Raw genomic sequence first — 18,210 nt, 5'->3', positions numbered from 1 at the left:
CTCCTGAGACACCGGCATCACACATGGGCACTAGTTTGTAGCCCGGCTGCTCTATTTCCTATCCAGCTCCCTGATAATGGCCTGGGAAAAGCAGCAGCAGATGGTCCAAGTGCTTGGGCCCCTGCACCCATGCAGGAGACCTGGATGAAGTTCCTGGCTCCTGCCTTCAGCCTGGCCCAGCCCTGGCCATTGTGGCCATCTGGGGAGTGAACCAGCAGATGGAAGATTCTCTGTCTCTCCCTCTCTGTCACTCTGCCTTTAAAACTAAGATAATCTTTAGAAAAAAATAACTGAAACGATGGCCAGGGCCCCTGGGTAGACAGTGCTGCCATTCACAAGGATGGGGAAGAGGGGGTGAGGAACAGCTTCTGGGGGAAGATCATAAATCCAGTTATATCCAGTTAGAGACACACTGAAGTGCTAGGGGGCAGCCAAATAAAGGTGAGGGTTATACGGAGGAGAGACCCACAAGTTACCAGAGTACAGGGGAGCGGCGGCCAAAGGCCTAGGGGTAAACACATGAGCACAAGAGAGGGCCAAGGACACAGGTCTGGGGAACACAATTTGAGAGCCTCCGGGCAGAGAGGTTCAGGCTGCCATTCTGTACGCTGAAAACACAGGATACACTGTAGGTGTGACTTTTTAAAGCATCATTTAAAATCACTTCCTGGGCCGGTGCTGTGGCGCCGGCATCCCATATGGGCGCCGGTTCAAGACCCAGCTGCTCCACTTCCCATCCAGCTCTCTGCTATGGCCTGGGAAAGCAGTAGAAGATGGCCCAAGTCCTTGGGCCCCTGCAACCGCATGGGAGACCCAGAAGAAGCTCCTGGCTCCTGGCTTTGGTTCGGCGCATTTCCAGCTGTTGTGGCCAACTGGGGAGTGAACCAGCGGATGGAAGACCTCTCTCTATGTCTCTGCTTCTCCTCTCTAATTCTGACTTTCAAATAAATAAATAAATCTTTAAAATAAAATAAAATCACTTCCTTTAATATACAAGAGACACACGAGATACCAAGAAAGCCCAGTAACGCTCTCAGTCCAGAGTGGCTGGTTTAGGAGGAGTCGAAGACAAGCCCTTCCTCGGGCTCCCAGGCACAGGGGAAGGATGCGGAAGTCACTGGGTCCCGGGAGAGCCCGTCACTGGCCCCACAGGGCCTAGCTCTCTACCAAAGGAAAGTGCTGGTTCTCCTTGTCGTGGTCCCGGCCTTGTTCCCACGCTCGCCCTCCAGTTTTCAGAAGCCGCCCGGTTCCGAGCGCGGACCCTTCCTTCAGCTCCCGAGCATTTGCACTTAGGGGAGAAGGCCGCTTTCCCTGCAAAAGGCAGTGCGTGAGCGGGCCGGAGGGGGGATGGGCGGGCCTGGGGCGTGGGGGGTGCTGTGCAGGAAGAAAGACCTGGGAGAGGAGCCTCCACCTGCAACACTACTACCACTCTAGTAAGGGCTTCCGCCTGCCCTCCCTTTACCTGCCGTGGCGCCAGGGTGCCGGGGGAGTTGTCGTCTTGCAGGATGGTGAGTGGGGGTCTCCCTAACACCTTGCCACTCGGTTTCCGCCTATTGTGCTTAGAACCTAGGACAGGTAAGGTGGCGAAACAGGTGAAATTAGGCGCCTACAGCTTATTCCTCCTGAACTCACCCAGGGAATTACCCCAGAATGTTACGCTGCTTTCTCCTCCCCACACCTTGCCCTCAGGTTCTGTACCTGAAGAACGGGGCGTCTCAGGCTCTCTCAGGGGCTTGTCTGAGCTCTGGCTGCCCACAGGGGTTTCCGTGGGCTGTCTTGCTTCCTCCGTGGAAAGCCCCTGTCTGGAGGGGAGCTCAGTCGGCTTCCAGGCTGGCACCTGGCCCTCAAGGGCTAACTGAGGACCCAGCGGCAAGTCCGAGTCAGAGGAGGAAGGTAGCTCTGGGGGCAGAGCTGGCTCGGGGGGAAGACTGGATTTGGAGGCTTCAGTCTCAAACACTTCACTCAGCTGCTTCACCAGGAGGCCTGGGGGGTCTACGGAGAGAAGGAAGTGGGCAGTGACATCTGACACCAGTCATTCAGCAGGGAGACACAGGAGCTTTAGGAATCACGCTCAGGTGGGTCAGGGAGTGGGAGGAGAGAAATTCAGGTGACAAGGCTCCAAGTGGAGGCCCCTTTAAGAAGGAGCCCTATCAGGGCTGGTGCTGTGGCATAGTGGGTGAAGCTGTGGCTTGCAGTGCTGGCATCCCATATGGGTGCCAGTTCGAGTCCCAGCTGCTCCACTTCTGATCCAGCTCTCTGCTATGGCCTGGGAAAGCAGTGGAAGATGGCCCAAGTCCTTGGGCACCTTCACCCACATGGGAGACCTGGAAGAAGCTCCTGGCTCCTGGCTTTGGATCAGCCCAGTTCCAGCCGTTGAGGCCATCTGGGGAGTGAACCAGCAGATGGAAGACCCCTCTCTTTCTTCCCCCTTTGCCTCTCTGTAACCCTGCTTTTCAAATAAATAAATAAATCTTAAAAAAAGAAAAAGGAGCCCTATGGGGGCAGCACTGTAGCATAATGGGTAAAGCCTCCATCTGTGATGCCAGCATCCCATATGGCACTGGTTCAAATCCCAGCTACTCCACTTCCAATCTAGCTCCCTGCTGATGCACCTGGGAAAGCAGTGGAAGACGGCCCAAGTCCTTGGGCCCCTGGACCCACATGGAAGACCTGGAAGAAGCTCCTGGCCCCTGGTTTTGGACTGGCCCAGCTCTGGCAGTTGTGGCCATTTGGGGAGTGAACCAGTAGATGAAAGATCTCCCACCACACCCCGCCCCTCCCCATAACCCTGGCTTTCAAATAAATAAATGTAAAAAAAAGGGGGCCCAAGAATAGGTGACGGCCTCTGGGCCCAACACTCACCTCCGCTGCTGGTCTTCATGGGTGTCCGCGCAATGCCGAGGGTCGGAGAGCGGGGATCCGTGTCCTGGGCCTGTTTGGACCCCTCCAGCTGTTCTCCCGAGGGCAGGCTTGGCTGTGGGGAACTCTCCACCTGTCAGAACAACAGGTTAGAACAAGTTCCGGCCCCACTCTTCTCTCCTTCCCAAGTTTCAAGCAGGAATTGCCAAAGCCCTGGGACACTGTCCACCCCATGCAGGCTGAGAATGCGGAAAACGAGGCCCAGGGCGGCGTGGGGGTGTGAGGACCTCTCCAGGAACCCCAGAGTACCTGGATGGGAGTGCGCTGGATGCCGGCGCTGGGGGAACGCGGGTCCGCCACTCGGGCCAGGAGCTTGTTGTGCGGCGGAGGCCGCGCTGGGGTGACGGGGACGCTCTTGGTTGAGCCCATCTCCACCAGCAAGAGCGGCTTGGGGCAGGGCCCGGCCCGGGGCGAGGAGGGGACGCCTGCGAGAAACGACGCAGGTCTCAGCCCTCGGCGCGACCCCGGCCGACCTCGGAGCCCACACCCCAGACCTGCGAGATTCCCGCTGAGGAACCTCCGGGCCGCTGGCTTGCAGCTGACCAAGCGGCTCATTCCGCGCCTGCGGGGCGCCGTAGTTTATTCATCAATTTATTCAAATCACTTACCGGGCCCCAACTCCAGCTGTGGTGCGTACCAGCTCGAAGCTCAACTCCCAAAGATACGAGTTTCAAACCTCCCGCCACGCCCCCTGCTCTGACCCTATTGGCTCAGCCTATGAAGGCTCCCATTGGCCCACTGTGTGAGACCCGCCTCTAGACGAAGAAGCCACTGGCCGGGGAGGTTGCCCATCACGGAGAGCGAGGAGCCAATAGACTGAGGCTTTTGGCTTGCCTCATGGGTGACGCCTCTTTGATAAGGAGACTTTTGTTCAGGATCCGCCTACGGGCCGCCCGTCGCGAGGACATGCCGCTCTTCGCCTTGGAGGCCTCCAGTTTAAAAAACGAATGATTTTCTTATTGAAAACGGAATCGTGAATTATACGCTATCACGCACAAATCCAGCTGGAGATGGAGTTACGATGGTTTTCCTGAGGCGAACGATAGGAATCCTTATTGGTTGACGGAGTTATCAATCACTCGACACCAGTCCACTTTCTCCGCCTCACTGGGCAGCCCCTTTTTAAAAAACTGGACAAGACCTAGGAAAGTTTCTGGAACTGCGAGTTTTAAACAACCGTTAGTGTTGAGTAAAAGGCACGCGAAGAGACACGGACCACAGAGCCGTGTGTGGGCTACGAGGCCCAGGGCTCCACATGCGCTCCAGCCCTGGGAGGGTAGGATTGGCTCTCCCGGCCATCAATTGCGTTAGGAACGCTTTTCATTGGCGCGAGTTAAGAGCAGGCTGGGGGCGGAGCGCTAGTAGGCTCCATCCAACTGCCGTTCTCGCGCGTCCTCTCTTCAACGCATGCGCCTAATGAGCAGCGTTCATTGGACGGGGAGAGTAGGGGGTGGGGTACAGGGAGCGGTGGGAGCCGCTGTGTGTGGAGGAGCTGCTGCCGGTGTCATGGCGGAGCTGAGTGAGGAGGCGCTGCTGTCAGTATTACCGACGATCCGGGTCCCTAAGGCGGGAGACCGGGTCCACAAAGACGAATGCGCCTTCTCCTTCGACACGCCGGTAAGCCAATTCCCCACGCCCACAGCGAGCACGACTTCCTTCCATCGCCCTGGTCATTCTGCCGGGGCCTGCAAGGCTTGGGCTACCGCCTCCATGCGATGCACCATGGGATTTGTAGTTTTCCACGCTCCTCTGTGCCGTTGCCTTCCATCAGCCGAGGCTGCAGTGCGACTACCGTCCCCGGAATCCGCCGCGCTCTCCGTTTACGCTGTCTGGCTCGCGGAGCACTGTGGGCATTGTAGTCTCTCACTGCTTTGGTTCTCGTTCTAAGTTAGGGGCTCCACCCAACAGTCGGACTACATCCCCCAGGTGCCCCCCTGCGAAAGCTGGAGTCGGCCTCGCCTGTCGCGCACGGCGCTCCGGGTTTTGTAGTCTCGTGTGGGAGGAATGGGGGCGACTCCCCGCTGTTCTGGGCTGGGGTTGAGGTTGGGTAGACTGGCGTTCTCTGGCGGCTCATGGTCGGGACATGATTTATGAAGGAGGCCGGTTCTGCGAAGGGCCGAGTTAGGGAGTCTCCACCCATGGTTAATGTGGACAAGGGGCCGGGAGGTGGGTCGTTGGTGGTAGGGAGGGGAGGAATGAGGAGAGGAGAGCTCTAGTCGTTTCTCTTTGGACGTGAGCCTTGGCCGCAGCCCCCTCGCTCTTTCCTCGCAGAGAGAACTCCTTTAAAGTATTTCTGGTGCGATGGCTTCTTGGAGGATGCAAAGGCCCCTGTGCCATCCCACTCCCACTGGACTAGTTAGACAAAGCTGCCACCACCCACACCGGGCTTCGCCTTTTTGTGGGCTCCACCCGGTACCTCCCCTTCCTGCAGTTTTGCCTTTCCTGTGTCACCCTGGCAGGGAGACCAGGCTCCAGGGCCTGAACGGAGTGGGCAGCCGCCTGGCTGGGATCCGCCCCCCTCACCATCCCTCCCCTCAAGTCCTAGTGAGCCCTGCCCAGGGTGCTCAGCCAGACCAGCCCATGGCTTGAAAACTGCAAGTCAGAGTGGAAAGGCTTCACGTGTGCATCGCCGGTGCTGAGCATCCTGGCAGGCCCAGGCCCAGTTCAGGATCATCGCTGTGATTTGTGGTTTGCTGGACTTGCTAGGCTTTGATCTGAGCTTCAGACAATGCGCTGCCTCTCGGAAGTCTGGCTGTGGCAGAGGGAAAAGCGGACTGCCCAGAGCAGAGCTCCAGGTTCCCCACCTTTGGTGAAGTCAGCATCTTCTATTTCCAACAGAAGGGTAATTGCTCTAGAGGTCTCGCGGTCCTCCCAGGAGGACAAGGCTTTTCTTAATTAGGCAGAAGGTAGAAGTCCGAGGGTCCCTGTTTACAATTCTGTTCACTCCTTTCCCTCTCCTGAGGAACTATTTTAAATAACCCAAAAGGGCTTTTAGAATTTCCTGACCGTTTCCCTCTCATTCCACGTCAGGAGATCTCCAGTGTGGCCTCGTGGCTTTGCTAACAACTTCTGGTGCGTTTGATTATCATGGGAGAGAGCGAGCTTAGTTGCCCGCCCTGATGTGAAATGCTCTATTTGTTCATGAGCATTGCAGTCCATGCTGTTCTAGGGAGTGGCACAGAACAGTCTATGGGACCAGGACAGGGCCTTAGATAGTGCCCTATTTTTAACACTGCAGCAGAGAAATTTTCAAGGCCACTGAGCTTTTTATTCCAGGAAGAGGATGCCTGTTGTTCAAAGCCTTGGAGCTGAGGGAACACTCTCACTGTCTCCATTTCCCTCCTCTACTTTCTCCACCACTTTGTTTCAAAGGCACTGTTAGACCTATGCAGTTGGGGCTGGCACTATGGCATGATGGGTAAAGCCACCACCGGTAGTGCCGGCATCTCATATGAGTGCTGGTTCGAGTCCCGGCTGCTCCACTTCCAATCCAGCTCTCTGCTGTGGCCTGGGAAAGCAATAGAAGATGGCCCAAGTCCTGGGGCCTCTGCACCCACGTGGGAGACCTAGAAGAAGCTCCTGGCTTCAGGTTGGCACAGCTCTAGCCATTGTAGCCATCTGAGGAGTGAACTAGTGGATGGAAGATTTGCCCTCTCTCTCTCTCTCTCTCTGCCTCTCCTCTCTGACTTTCAAATAAATACATCTTTGGAGGAGGCCCGTCCCTCTCCCCCACCCCCTTCAGCTGTGATTCAGGGTGGACAGTGTCTCCCGATTCTTGCACTGTATGTGTCTTAGCTGTCTTAGCAGTGTTGTTAGGGCTGTTCTGGGAAGGGAAGGTTGGAGGTTGATGGGACTTCACTAGGGGCCTTACTGGTCAGAGGGGAAGGGAGTGAAGAGAGTGATGGCTGGTGGCTGGAGAGTGCTAGTCTTTGTATCCTGGACAGACCAGGTCCAGGGTTAGCTGTGAGTCCCAAACAGCATTGTTCTCCTGGAGCAGAGAAGGGAGAAGACTCGTAGTGTGGTAAAGGAAAGGCCTGGGCTTGTCGGCCAGCTCAGCGGTCAAGTGTACTGTGCAGGGCTGGAATCTCTGCCCTTTCAGTGTGGAAAGTTTTCTGCATCTTGGAGATCAGATACTGTTTGTCTTAGAAGTCCTGGGTTTGGGTTCAGTGTCTGATATGAAGGTCTTTCCTCTCCCAGAAATGTAATCGCTGGCACTGGAAGTCTGTAGTTTGATCCATTTACTTTCTGGATCCCTTGGCCCAGGGAAGAGGTGAGGAGTTTTCTGTGATTTTTTTTTTTTTAAGATTTATTTTATTTTATTTGAAAGTCAGAGTTACACAGAGAGAGGAGAAGCAGAGAGAGAGGTCTTCCATCCGATGGTTCACTCCCCAATTGGCTGCAGTGGCCGGAGCTGTGCCGATCTGAACCAGGAGCCAGGAACTTCTTCCGGGTCTCTCATGCGGGTGCAGGGGCCCAAGGACTTGGGCCCTCTTCCACTGCTTTCCCAGGCCATAGCAGAGAGCTGGATTGGAAGTGGAGTAGTTGGGTCTTGAACCGGCGCCCATATGGGATGCCGGCACTTCAGGTCAGGGCGTTACCCCGCTGAGCCATAGCACCGGCCCTCTGTGATTGTTTAGAAGACTGCAAAACTTGAAGAAGGAGCAAGAGTGAAGATGGATGGTCGCTGATAGGAGTTGCTCAACGCCAGCGTCCTTGTTGTTTGTTGTCAGAGTCACAGGAGGACATGGGGAGAATCTTCGCTGTATCCCATGTCCTGAAAGACAAGGGGCAGGCATTGGGTATAGTGGCCAGGAAGCCAGCGTTCTGTAGAGGAACACCTGGGGTCAATCTCAGCGCCGCTTCCCATTCAGCTTCATGCCCATGTGTACCGTGAGAAGCAGCAGATGATGGCTCAAGAATTGGGTCCCAGTCACCTATGTGGGAAACCTGGATTGAGTTCCAGGCTCCTGGCTTTGACCCGGCCCAGTCCCAGCTGTTGATGGACATCTGGGGAGTGAACCAGCAGAAGGAAAATCTTTGTCTATTGATCAGTCTGTCTGTCCGTCTCTGTATTTCCAATTTAAAACATAAGTTAATGGAAAGGTCTAAATAAGTCATCAAGAGCCACCCAGTGACATAGAACAGAACCTTTCTTCTAGAGACTCAGCAGGTTCGGACTGAATCTCTGGCTCCATACCCCCCACCCCGTGCCCAGGCCAGCCTGTATCCTCCTTGTGTTTCCTCCCTTGCTTCTTGTCCTGCAGGAGTCTGAGGGCGGCCTCTACATCTGCATGAACACATTCCTGGGCTTCGGGAAGCAGTATGTGGAAAGACACTTCAACAAGACAGGCCAGAGAGTCTACCTGCACCTGCGGCGGACTCGGCATCCGGTAGCGACAGAGGCCGGGGCAGGGGCGGGCTGCGTCCAGACACATCCCACGGGCGCCCATGTGGAATCTGACCTCCTGCGGGCTGTCTCTGCCTTTCACCTACTTGTGTCTGTATCATTAAAACTTGGCTTCCCTATGTTCTGCAACTAACCACTGCGTTCCCTCCGTCCCTCCTGTCGGTCCCTCCCTGGTGCTCACCGCAGAGAGAAGAGGATACTACTGCAGGCACTGGCGACCCGCCCCGCAAGAAGCCCACCCGGCTGGCTATCGGTGAGCCCCGCTACAGAGCTGTCTTCCCTGCTCTCAGAAGCCCCAAAGGATTGGCTTGACGGGTGACAGAGTGCAGTGCTGCATTGGAGGAGGGACATGGACTGCTCGTGGTTGCCCTACTCGCTCCCTCTTCTTCCCTGTCCCCCAGGAATGGAAGGCGGCTTTGACCTCACTGAAGAGAAGTTTGAATACGATGAGGATGTTAAGATTGTCATTTTACCCGATTACCTGGAGATTGCCCGGGACGGGCTGGGGGGGCTGCCTGACATCGTCAGAGACCGGGTAGGACTGCCTCGCCACCCCACGGGGGAGCCTGGGACAGAGGGTCAGAGTAGTGCAGTCTGGGCCGGGCATGATGAAGCTGAAGGCCAGGAGCGGAGGGACATGTGGGCGGGTGTTATACTGTCTCCGACCCTCTCTCCCCAGGTGACCAGCGCGGTGGAGGCCCTGCTGTCGGCTGACTCAGCCTCCCGCAAACAGGAGGTGCAGGCGTGGGATGGGGAAGTCCGGCAGGTGTCCAAGCATGCCTTCAACCTCAAGCAGCTGGACAACCCTGCCCGCATTCCCCCCTGGTGAGGCCCGGCCCCTTCTCCACAACTCCCAGAGCAGGGGCAAGGGGGCCACCCGTCCAGATGTGACAAGGGGGGAGCAGGACAGGGAAGGAGACATGGGAGACATGAACAAAATATGGGCCCCCCATCTGTAGCACTCCCATAGGCCCCCAGCCCCCATTTCTGCTCCTTTTCTTCTCCCCGGGCTAGTGGCTGGAAATGCTCCAAGTGTGACATGAGAGAGAACCTGTGGCTCAACCTGACAGATGGCTCCATCCTCTGCGGCCGGCGCTACTTCGATGGCAGTGGGGGCAATAACCACGCCGTGGAGCACTACAGGGAGACAGGCTACCCGTTAGCTGTCAAGCTTGGCACCATCACACCGGATGGGGCTGGTATTCTTCCCCCGCCCCCCAACACCTGCCACCCTCACACCTTCAGTTGTTAAGATTTATGAAAAAGATAGGGTGACAGAGAGAGGGAGGGACACACAGAGAGATCATCTACCCACTGGTTCATTCCCCAAGTGCCCTCAACAGCCAAGGCTAGGTCAAGCTGAAGCCAGGAGCAGGGAACTCCATACAGGTCACCCATGTGGATGGCAGGAACCTTGGGCCAGCATCTGCTGCCTCCCAGGTGTATTAGCAGGAAGCTGGATTGGAAATGCAGAGTAGCCAGGACTTGAACTTGGCAGTCTGACATGGGATATAGGTGTCCCAAGCTGTGGCTTAACCCATGGAGTCACAATGATGCCATTTTCCCCCCCAAAATGTTTGTTTATTTTTATCTGCTTGAAAGGCAGAGTGAGGGAGGGTTGGAAGGGAGTCAGTTGCTTTTATAATTGACATGAGTAATAATACGTGAACACATTTCTTGATAAACACTGGAAATACTGCAGATGAGGTTTAAGTCTTTAATGAAACTCCCCCGCCCCTGAATCCGTCTCTTTCTAAAGGCGTCCATCATTAGCTGTTCAGTGAGTACTCTTGCAGCTCTCTCTTCCCTTGTACCTTATCCTAGGGCCAGAATCAGTCAGCTCTAGCCCTCACCCCATCGTCCCTGACAGCCAGTCCCAGAGTGGCCTATGACTGAAGGGGGCCGGGAGGGGACCCTTACAGACTGTCCTGTCCCACCAGGGCCCCTCAGGGCAGGGCACGGGATCGGTGGCCAGGCCAGTCCTGAGCCATGTCCCCTGATGCTGCCTGCCTCCTGCTCTAGATGTGTACTCATATGATGAAGATGACATGGTCCTGGACCCCAGCCTGGCCGAGCACCTGTCACACTTCGGCATCGACATGCTGAAGATGCAGAAGGTGAGGCCCCCTTCTGAGCCTGAGCCTGAGCCAGGGTTGGACGAGCTTGCGCACTTGTCCCAGCCCCCGGGATATGTGGGGCTTCCTCTGAGAAACTTTTCTAGAATCATGTCTTCGTTCAGGAAATACTGAATAAGACAGGGGTGGTCCTTGCTTCCGTAGACTTACATTACAGACAGAAAAGCAGGCATTGTCCCATATGCAGATAAGTGAGTGCCAGGAGAGAAGGGGGGTCCTGCAGAAGTGAACAGCGGGCAGACCTGACCTAAGCTAGGGGCTCAGGGACTTTCCCTGAGGAAGCAATGCGCTGTGACGGTGAAGGGGGAGCTGGTGACTTCAGAATGGGGACAGTACTTCAGGTAGAAGGGATCTTACTCGTCTCATTCCTTCATTCAAGTAGTGGCCTTATGGCCACCAGGCCTCTGAGACGATTACCTGTGGCTTTCCCGACCTCATACTGAGTGACACCCAGCATGTCTCCCGTGTCTGAGTCCAGAAGTCCACAGGTCCTAGGCTGCAGCTGAGTACCGTCGTAACTCAGAGAGGTCAGCGTAGAGAGTACCGGGCTGTTGGTCACCCAGTCTGAAGTGCCCCTTCCCACGCAGACGGACAAGACGATGACGGAGTTGGAGATAGACATGAACCAGCGGATTGGCGAATGGGAGCTGATCCAGGAGTCGGGGGTGCCACTGAAGCCCCTGTTCGGGCCCGGCTACACAGGCATCCGGAACCTGGGCAACAGCTGCTACCTTAACTCTGTGGTCCAGGTGCTCTTCAGCATCCCCGACTTCCAGAGGAAGTGAGTGGTGCCCTCTCCCCGCTGTTGGCTCCTTGGCTTCGTACCCTAACACCCCCAGCTCTGCTCTGGGCGCAAGCCTGCAGCCGCCCTCAGTACCTCTGTGTCTGATCGCAGTCTCCAATAAATCATTCCTGTGCCACCGGCTGGTATGCTGGGAGGGAGCAGGTCACAGGACCACATGGCTCTTACCCAGACGCAGAACACCAAATCCCAGGGCTCTCCGTGCCTCCTGATGGACTCGGGTTGGCAGGTGGTCTTTATTTTAGGCCAGTGACGTCAGAAGAGCACCTAACATGGACTTGGGAGTGCTTGCAGCATTTGGGAGTGGGGAGGGCTTGGGACAGGAAGGCAGATCCCTAGCGTAGGTGAGGGGAATTTGTTGGATGTGAGAGCTTAGAACGTGTCAGGGAGTCCAGTGGGATAGGAGCTGTGTTCATCCTGATCTCAGGCCACCTTCTGCCTCCCTGGCTCTGCGCTGGGGAGGAGGCAGGAAAGAGCGCCCTCCGGCACGCTGCACACTGACCTGGTTGAGAAGGGAGGAGAGGTTCAGTCACATTAGCTGTCCACATGGCAGGCAACTGCTCCCTTCTTTCTTGGCACTCAGGCCAAACCCCCTCCAGTCACGCTTCCCTTAACTCACAGGTACGTGGATAAGCTGGAGAAGATCTTCCAGAACGCCCCGACGGACCCCACCCAGGACTTCAGCACCCAGGTGTACGTAGCCAGGCCCTGCGTAGAGGCACTGAGAGCCTTTGTCCTCCATGACCACCCGGGGTGGGCAGCTGGTCAGCCCCTGGCTGGTTATAAGCTTTTGGGTGCAGAACGTCTTCTGGAACTGCTCTTTGTCCTGAGCAGGGTTCCTGGGAACCTGAGGTTTTCACACTGGAGAGCATCGTCTAAGGAGGGAGGAAAAGATACAGGTAGATGCGAGGATTGTGGGTTGATGAAACTAAGTGATTTCCTTCGCCGTTGACAGGGCCAAGCTGGGCCATGGGCTCCTCTCGGGGGAGTATTCCAAGCCAGCCCCAGAGTCGGGGGACGGGGAGCAGGCGCCAGAACAAAAAGTGAGTCTGCTACCCTGGCCCTTTGAAGCTCCCGATTAGGGGAACAGGACTGGGAGATGTTGACAGAAGGCTGCTTGGTGGCTGCCGCTGGGCCGCAGCTGAGTCCCTGGCCTGGCTCCCCTAGGAAGTCCAAGACGGCATCGCCCCTCGGATGTTTAAGGCCCTCATTGGCAAGGGCCACCCTGAGTTCTCCACCAACCGGCAGCAGGACGCCCAGGAGTTCTTCCTGCACCTCATCAACATGGTGGAGGTAGGGGCCGGGAGGGCGCACTCTGCACACTCTACACACTCTGCACCTTCAGGTCGGTCCCTCACCCCCTGCCCGTCCCTGCCCCAACCCAGCCCCACCCTGTGACCCTGCAGTCTGCACATGCTGTTTGCTCCCTGTGAGCAGTAACTGCACCCAGGGCAAACAGTCAAAAAACAAACATGATCCTCACCCTTTATGTAAGGATCCACCAAACTCAATGATAGAAGACTTACCGCTCATGAGGAAAACTACCTGTACGTCCTGCCAGAGTCCCCCAGTGCTCTCTGGTGGCGCCAGAGCTGGGGAGAGGGAAAGGTTAATTAGGAAGTGCTGCTAACCTTCCTTGCATCCCCACGCCCTGAGTGGGAGTCCCCTTCCACTCCCCTCTCCCCCAACTCCCCAGTGGACTTCTTAGGCCCCTTCCCCATGCTGGCTGCCGGACCTCCCTACCCTGCCTCTTTCCCATAGAGGAATTGCCGGAGCTCTGAAAATCCTAATGAAGTGTTCCGCTTCTTGGTGGAGGAAAAGATCAAGTGCCTGGCCACAGAGAAGGTGAAGTACACCCAGCGAGTGGACTACATCATGCAGCTGCCTGTGCCCATGGATGCAGCCCTTAACAAAGGTGGGTCGCTGTCTCCATGGGGCACTTGGAGGCTAAGGTCTACAAGGACTGCTGGGGAGCCCTGCGTATGCCCCACCCCGCCAGCTGCAGGCCCGAGTTGGCCCACACTTGTTAGCGGAGCTGTGTTGCGACACAGGGGTGAGAATATGTGCCTGTGTATCAGGTAGACTTTGGGAGGGTAGAGGACCGGAAACAGCCTGGGCCACAGAGCCAGCAGAGCAGGGCTGAGGGGGTCTAGCGAGCAATTCTCTCAGCAGAGGAGCTTGTGGAGTACGAGGAGAAGAAGCGGCAGGCCGAGGAGGAGAAGATGCCCCTGCCAGAGCTGGTTCGGGCCCAGGTGCCCTTCAGCTCCTGCCTGGAGGCCTATGGGGCCCCTGAGCAGGTGGATGACTTCTGGAGTACAGCCCTGCAGGCCAAATCGGTAGCTGTCAAGTAAGTCCTTTGGGTCTGGGCCCCAGGTCATGAGCCCGTGGCAGGGGAGTCCCCAAAGATACAGCCGCCTTGTTCTGGGGCTTTCGTCCTTCTGTGGTTAGATTTCAGGGGTAAGTCACTGGGGCTGGTAATCTGGCCCTGAGGGAACCAGGAGACCCTGGTCGGAGTGGACACGGTGGTGACTCCATCTGTCCGTTACCTCGTCCTGCCTGATAACTCCCTCTTCTAAGCGGTCTCTGAATGGAGCGGCCTCTATGCCCACTGCCTCCATGGTGGCAGAGCCGGCACTTAGATCAGCCGTGGCTTTCCTTTCTGCCTAGCCGCTGGCACCCAGCAGGGGCCAGCGATCTGAGTGGGTGCTAGGCTCCAGGAATTCAGCCCTGCAGCCCTGCCAATGAAACAGGAGCTCCTTGGCCGGTGCCGTGGCTTAACAGGCTAATCTTCCGCCTTGCGGCGCCGGCACACCGGGTTCTAGTCCCGGTTGGGGCGCTGGATTCTATCCCGGTTGCTCCTCTTCCAGGCTAGCTCTCTGCTATGGCCCGGAAAGGCAGTGGAGGATGGCCCAAGTCCTTGGGCCCTGCACCCGCATGGGAGACCAGGAGAAGCTCCTGGCTCCTGGCTTCGGATCAGCGCGATGCACCGGCCGCAGCGGCCATTGAGGGGTTGAACCAACGGCAAAAAGGAAGACTTTTCTCTCTGTCTCTCTCTCTCTCACTGTCCACTCTGTAAAAAAAAAAAAAAAATAGAAATAAAGAAACAGGAGCTCCAGCAGGGGTGCTGATCCTGCCTGCGGGAGCCGAGGGGTGGGCGGGGTTGTCTGGGTTGATGGGGTTTTTCTTCCTAAGAGGCTGAACCGAAGGAGGGGGTTGCAGGAGAGGAGGACCCTGGGGCTTCTCAGGTTCCAGGACCTTTTCTCTTCCCAGGACCACACGGTTCGCCTCATTCCCTGACTACCTGGTCATCCAGATCAAGAAGTTCACCTTCGGCCTGGACTGGGTGCCCAAGAAACTGGGTACGGCGGCTGGGGTGAGGGGGGCTTAACGGAGGATGGTAGCAAGAGAAGAGACCTTACGTAGCACACGTGCACTCGTGTCTCTCGAGCTTTTCCCTGGAAGGAGAAGACATTACCTTAGAGGTGTCAGAATGGGTCTTGTTTGAAAAGCACTAACGAAATATGTCAAGAGGCTTCTTCGATTTTAGGGTTAGGATTTACGGCCAAAACTGATTTTTGTGTTTTTAATTTTGTGATTGCTAAGGTGTTTTCATGTTGATGACCTTGGAACAGTTAAGTCTCCTGAGTTACGGCTCCCTGGCTAATAGGAGAGCTGCTGGTTTACCTCTCTTTTCTGGAGCAGGAAGTTGAGGCCCCCAGGATATCAGGTCCTCCTGTGTCACAGTGGGGACAGCGCCTGTCCTGGCCATGGCTGCTTCTGGTCTGTCTGGGGCTGGAGTGCAGGCCTCCAACTCACTGCTCTTTTTATTACCGTGGAGCCCCTTGGGATTTGTACCTGTCGTTCTGGAGCCAGCCCAGGACACGGGGCGAAGTGCTTGCCCGGGGGCCTCAGGAAGCTGCCGGGGTGACCCTTTTCCTGCCATTGCACTTGCAGATGTGTCCATTGAGATGCCAGAGGAGCTGGACATCTCTCAGCTGAGGGGCGCCGGGCTGCAGCCGGGAGAGGAGGAGCTGCCTGACATTGCCCCGCCCCTGGTCACGCCGGATGAGCCCAAAGGTAGCCTTGGTTTCTATGGCAACGAAGACGAAGACTCCTTCTGCTCCCCTCACCTCTCCTCTCCGACATGTTAGTGACTCTTCTTCCTGCCTGTCTCTCCCGTGCTGCTGGGGGACTTCTCTGCCTTGCTCCCCTGGCCCTGTCCTTTGTGTTTCTCCTGTCCTCCCTGTCAAAGTCCCCCTGCCCTCTGTGATGCATGTGATGCACATGCCGACTGGAGTGCTTGCAGCCACACTGTCCATGTCGCTGGGAGCAGCGCTATCTAACTGCTTTCCACCCAAATGACCTCCTTGGTTTGGGGGGGCAGGCGTCATGCTCCAGAAATGGGCCCGTTCTGGGAGGACGGGCAGGGTACCAGGCCTACGCGGTGTCGTGTAGTCCTGTGAGCTGCTGCCAGTCCATGGGAGAACAATGCATGGCATGGGGGTTGGGGGAGGGCGAGGGGCTGGCCTGTGGAGGGAGGAGGAGCCAGAAGTGGCCGGGACGAGCAGGTCACTGAGCCCCGGCTCCCCACCGCAGCGCCCATGCTGGATGAATCCGTCATCATCCAGCTGGTGGAAATGGGCTTTCCTATGGACGCCTGCCGCAAAGCCGTCTACTACACGGGCAACAGTGGGGCCGAGGCTGCCATGAACTGGGTCATGTCGCACATGGACGATCCAGGTAGGCAAGTGGAGGCAGCAGGGTGGGGCAGGGCCTCCCTCTTCCACCCAAACACTTGAACCCCTTCACACCCACAGATTTTGCAAATCCCCTCATCCTGCCTGGCTCCAGTGGGCCTGGCTCCACAAGTGCAGCAGCCGAGCCCCCACCGGAGGACTGTGTGACCACCATCGTCTCCATGGGCTTCTCCCGGGACCAGGCCCTGAAAGCCCTGCGGGCCACGGTATGGCTGCCCTGGCTGCAGACGTGAGGCCCAGGGGCAAGGGGGTGGGAATGAGGCTCCACCCCTCCTGAGCTAGAGCCAAGAGCAAGGCCCACAGGTGCGGTTTGCCCCAGGCTGGGCGCCCGCCCTTTGCTAGCTGTGGTGGAGGAGCTGCTTGCTATCCCTGCTGGTTGGCCTGCCCCAGAGCTCGTCAGAAAGAGTAACTCCTCCCTCCTCTCCAAGAACAACAGTTTAGAGCGGGCTGTGGACTGGATCTTCAGTCACATTGACGACCTGGATGCCGAAGCCGCCATGGACATCTCGGAGGGCCGTTCAGCTGCTGACTCCATCTCTGAGTCTGTGCCGGTGGGACCTAAAGTCCGGGATGGGCCTGGAAGTGAGTGTCCCTGGGAAACAATGAGCCTGGTGGAATCCAGCCGTTCTGCCACGCCGGATCACTCACTCCAAGGCACCTCTGCCTTCCTCGGGTCGGGGTCAGAAGCTTCTTCCCACAGATGGGACTTCCGGGGGCGGGGTTCTAGAAGGCTGAGATGGCCGTAGACCCTGGACATGCCCCACACTCCCTGAAACTCACGGCCTGAGTGTGAGCTGTCACTCAAGGACCCTTCTCCTGTTTTCTCTCTGCCCTCCCCTCTCCTTCCCCAGAGTATCAGCTCTTTGCCTTCATTAGTCACATGGGCACCTCCACCATGTGTGGTCACTACGTCTGCCACATCAAGAAGGAAGGCAGGTGAGGGCTGGCAGTGTGCGTTTCGAACGGAGAGGTGGCGGTGGGGCTGAGGCAGGGCCCTGGAGTCCTTAGGATGTTTGTGGGAGAGAGGAAAGCACCGACTGAGGGGCACATAGGCGCCCCAGAGACTGCAAGAGTGCTTTGTTATGGCAGACATCGGCAAACTGCAGCCAAGGCCTGAATCTGGCCCCCTGCGTTTGGAAATCAGGTGTTAACAGGATATAGCCACACTCCCTTGCTCGTCTGTGGTCACACAGCAGCAGGAAAGCTGAGTGTTGTGTCAGTGACCAGGTGGCCTGCAGCACTCCTCGGCCCTTCGCAGGAGGTCTGCTGACCCCATGCCTCGCAGAAGGGATGGGGTGGTGGTAAAGATTCGGGGACCTGAGGACATGAAATAGGGGAAGTGACCCTGTGAGAGCGCTCCCTCGGACAGCAGGTTGGGGTCCGGGCAGAGACAGCTGCCCAGACCCACCAGGCGGGGGCTGTGTCTGAGACTGAAGTTGATGCCACGTGGAATGCCGTCTGTTCACCCCTTTCTGTGCCTCCCCTACCCCTCCAGATGGGTGATCTACAACGACCAGAAAGTGTGTGCCTCCGAGAAGCCGCCCAAGGACCTGGGCTACATCTACTTCTACCAGAGAGCGGCCAGCTAAGAGCCCGCCCGCACCCCTTACACTGAGGGCGGGGACTGGCCACCTGGCATGAGGGACAGGGGCTGCGGGATGGACTTGCGCCCCCCTGCTCTGTACCCTTTTTCTTTTTGTCCCCAGCAGCTGGAAAGAAGCTGGAGGCCACAGGAGCATGGCCACACCGAGAGGAGGGGCACTCTAGACTCGGGGGATAGAGCAGGGAGGGGACAGGAGGGGGCTGCCGCCTGTCTGTCGAAGTCTTTGTTGCTTCCCGGCCCTTGAATCCAGTACTCTGCTTCTCTGTGTCACCCTGCCCAGGCCCCTGGTGTGGTGGGGAGGGTCTTGTGTGTGTGCGTGCGTGTGAGTGTCTGTGCGTGAGAGTGTGGGTGGGTGGGTGTGGGTGTAGCTTGTGCATCCCTTCCAGGGGGTGGGGGCCTGTGACTCCCCTCCCCCTTTGTGTTTGCCCCTGTGCGGTTGGGCAAGGAGGGATATGAGGGACATGGGGACCCCCCCTTGCTCTCCTGCCTCAGTCCTCCATCCTGTCTTTTCCCTGTCCTTCTGTGGAAAATGCCAAAATACACGATGTGAATAAAAGTACAGTGGCTAAAATTGTGGCCGGTCTGAT

General features: G+C 57.2%; 2 protein-coding genes across 5 annotated transcripts; one reads left to right on the top strand and one right to left on the bottom strand.

Annotated features, from left to right (window-relative positions):
* Positions 1-951: 951 nt before the first annotated feature.
* On the bottom strand, positions 952-3,635 carry CDCA3 (cell division cycle associated 3). Its single transcript, XM_062194702.1, has 6 exons — positions 3,528-3,635; positions 3,169-3,344; positions 2,863-2,992; positions 1,699-1,992; positions 1,463-1,566; positions 952-1,311 (listed from the first exon to the last, which is right to left on the bottom strand). The coding sequence occupies exons 2-6, from the start codon at positions 3,286-3,288 to the stop codon at positions 1,156-1,158; spliced, it is 804 nt and encodes a 267-aa protein (XP_062050686.1). The 5' UTR covers positions 3,289-3,344; positions 3,528-3,635; the 3' UTR covers positions 952-1,155.
* A 727-nt stretch (positions 3,636-4,362) lies between these two features.
* On the top strand, positions 4,363-18,184 carry USP5 (ubiquitin specific peptidase 5). Of its 4 annotated transcripts, none has more exons than XM_062194694.1 (20): positions 4,363-4,536; positions 8,184-8,309; positions 8,513-8,579; positions 8,728-8,861; positions 9,006-9,151; positions 9,341-9,525; positions 10,349-10,443; positions 11,049-11,242; positions 11,885-11,956; positions 12,219-12,306; positions 12,431-12,556; positions 13,025-13,178; positions 13,433-13,610; positions 14,534-14,622; positions 15,218-15,409; positions 15,860-16,003; positions 16,081-16,226; positions 16,449-16,602; positions 16,872-16,956; positions 17,516-18,184. In XM_062194694.1, the coding sequence occupies exons 1-20, from the start codon at positions 4,426-4,428 to the stop codon at positions 17,607-17,609; spliced, it is 2,580 nt and encodes an 859-aa protein (XP_062050678.1). In that variant the 5' UTR covers positions 4,363-4,425; the 3' UTR covers positions 17,610-18,184. The 4 variants fall into 4 exon arrangements, with proteins under 4 accessions (XP_062050678.1, XP_062050681.1, XP_062050679.1 ...); XM_062194697.1 differs by having other exon boundaries at positions 4,364-4,536; positions 13,436-13,610; positions 15,218-15,340; XM_062194695.1 differs by having other exon boundaries at positions 4,364-4,536; positions 13,436-13,610.
* The last annotated feature ends 26 nt before the right edge of the window (positions 18,185-18,210 follow it).

Source organism: Lepus europaeus, chromosome 6, assembly GCF_033115175.1.
Source record: "Lepus europaeus isolate LE1 chromosome 6, mLepTim1.pri, whole genome shotgun sequence".
Lineage (NCBI taxonomy): Eukaryota > Metazoa > Chordata > Mammalia > Lagomorpha > Leporidae > Lepus > Lepus europaeus.
The sequence above is the reverse complement of the archived record's forward strand: the minus strand, read 5'-3'. Positions and strand labels throughout refer to the sequence as shown.

Coding starts and splice junctions, on each gene's coding strand:
- CDCA3 (XM_062194702.1), bottom strand. CDS start 3,288: ATGGGCTCAACCAAGAGCGTCCCCGTCACCCCAGCGCGGCCTCCGCCG. Junction 1,567..1,698: donor TGAGACGCCCCGTTCTTCAG/GTACAGAACCTG, acceptor TACCTGTCCTAG/GTTCTAAGCACAATAGGCGG. Junction 1,312..1,462: donor GCACCCTGGCGCCACGGCAG/GTAAAGGGAGGG, acceptor TGCCTTTTGCAG/GGAAAGCGGCCTTCTCCCCT.
- USP5 (XM_062194694.1), top strand. CDS start 4,426: ATGGCGGAGCTGAGTGAGGAGGCGCTGCTGTCAGTATTACCGACGATC. Junction 8,580..8,727: donor GCCCACCCGGCTGGCTATCG/GTGAGCCCCGCT, acceptor CCTGTCCCCCAG/GAATGGAAGGCGGCTTTGAC. Junction 16,227..16,448: donor TGAAAGCCCTGCGGGCCACG/GTATGGCTGCCC, acceptor CTCCTCTCCAAG/AACAACAGTTTAGAGCGGGC.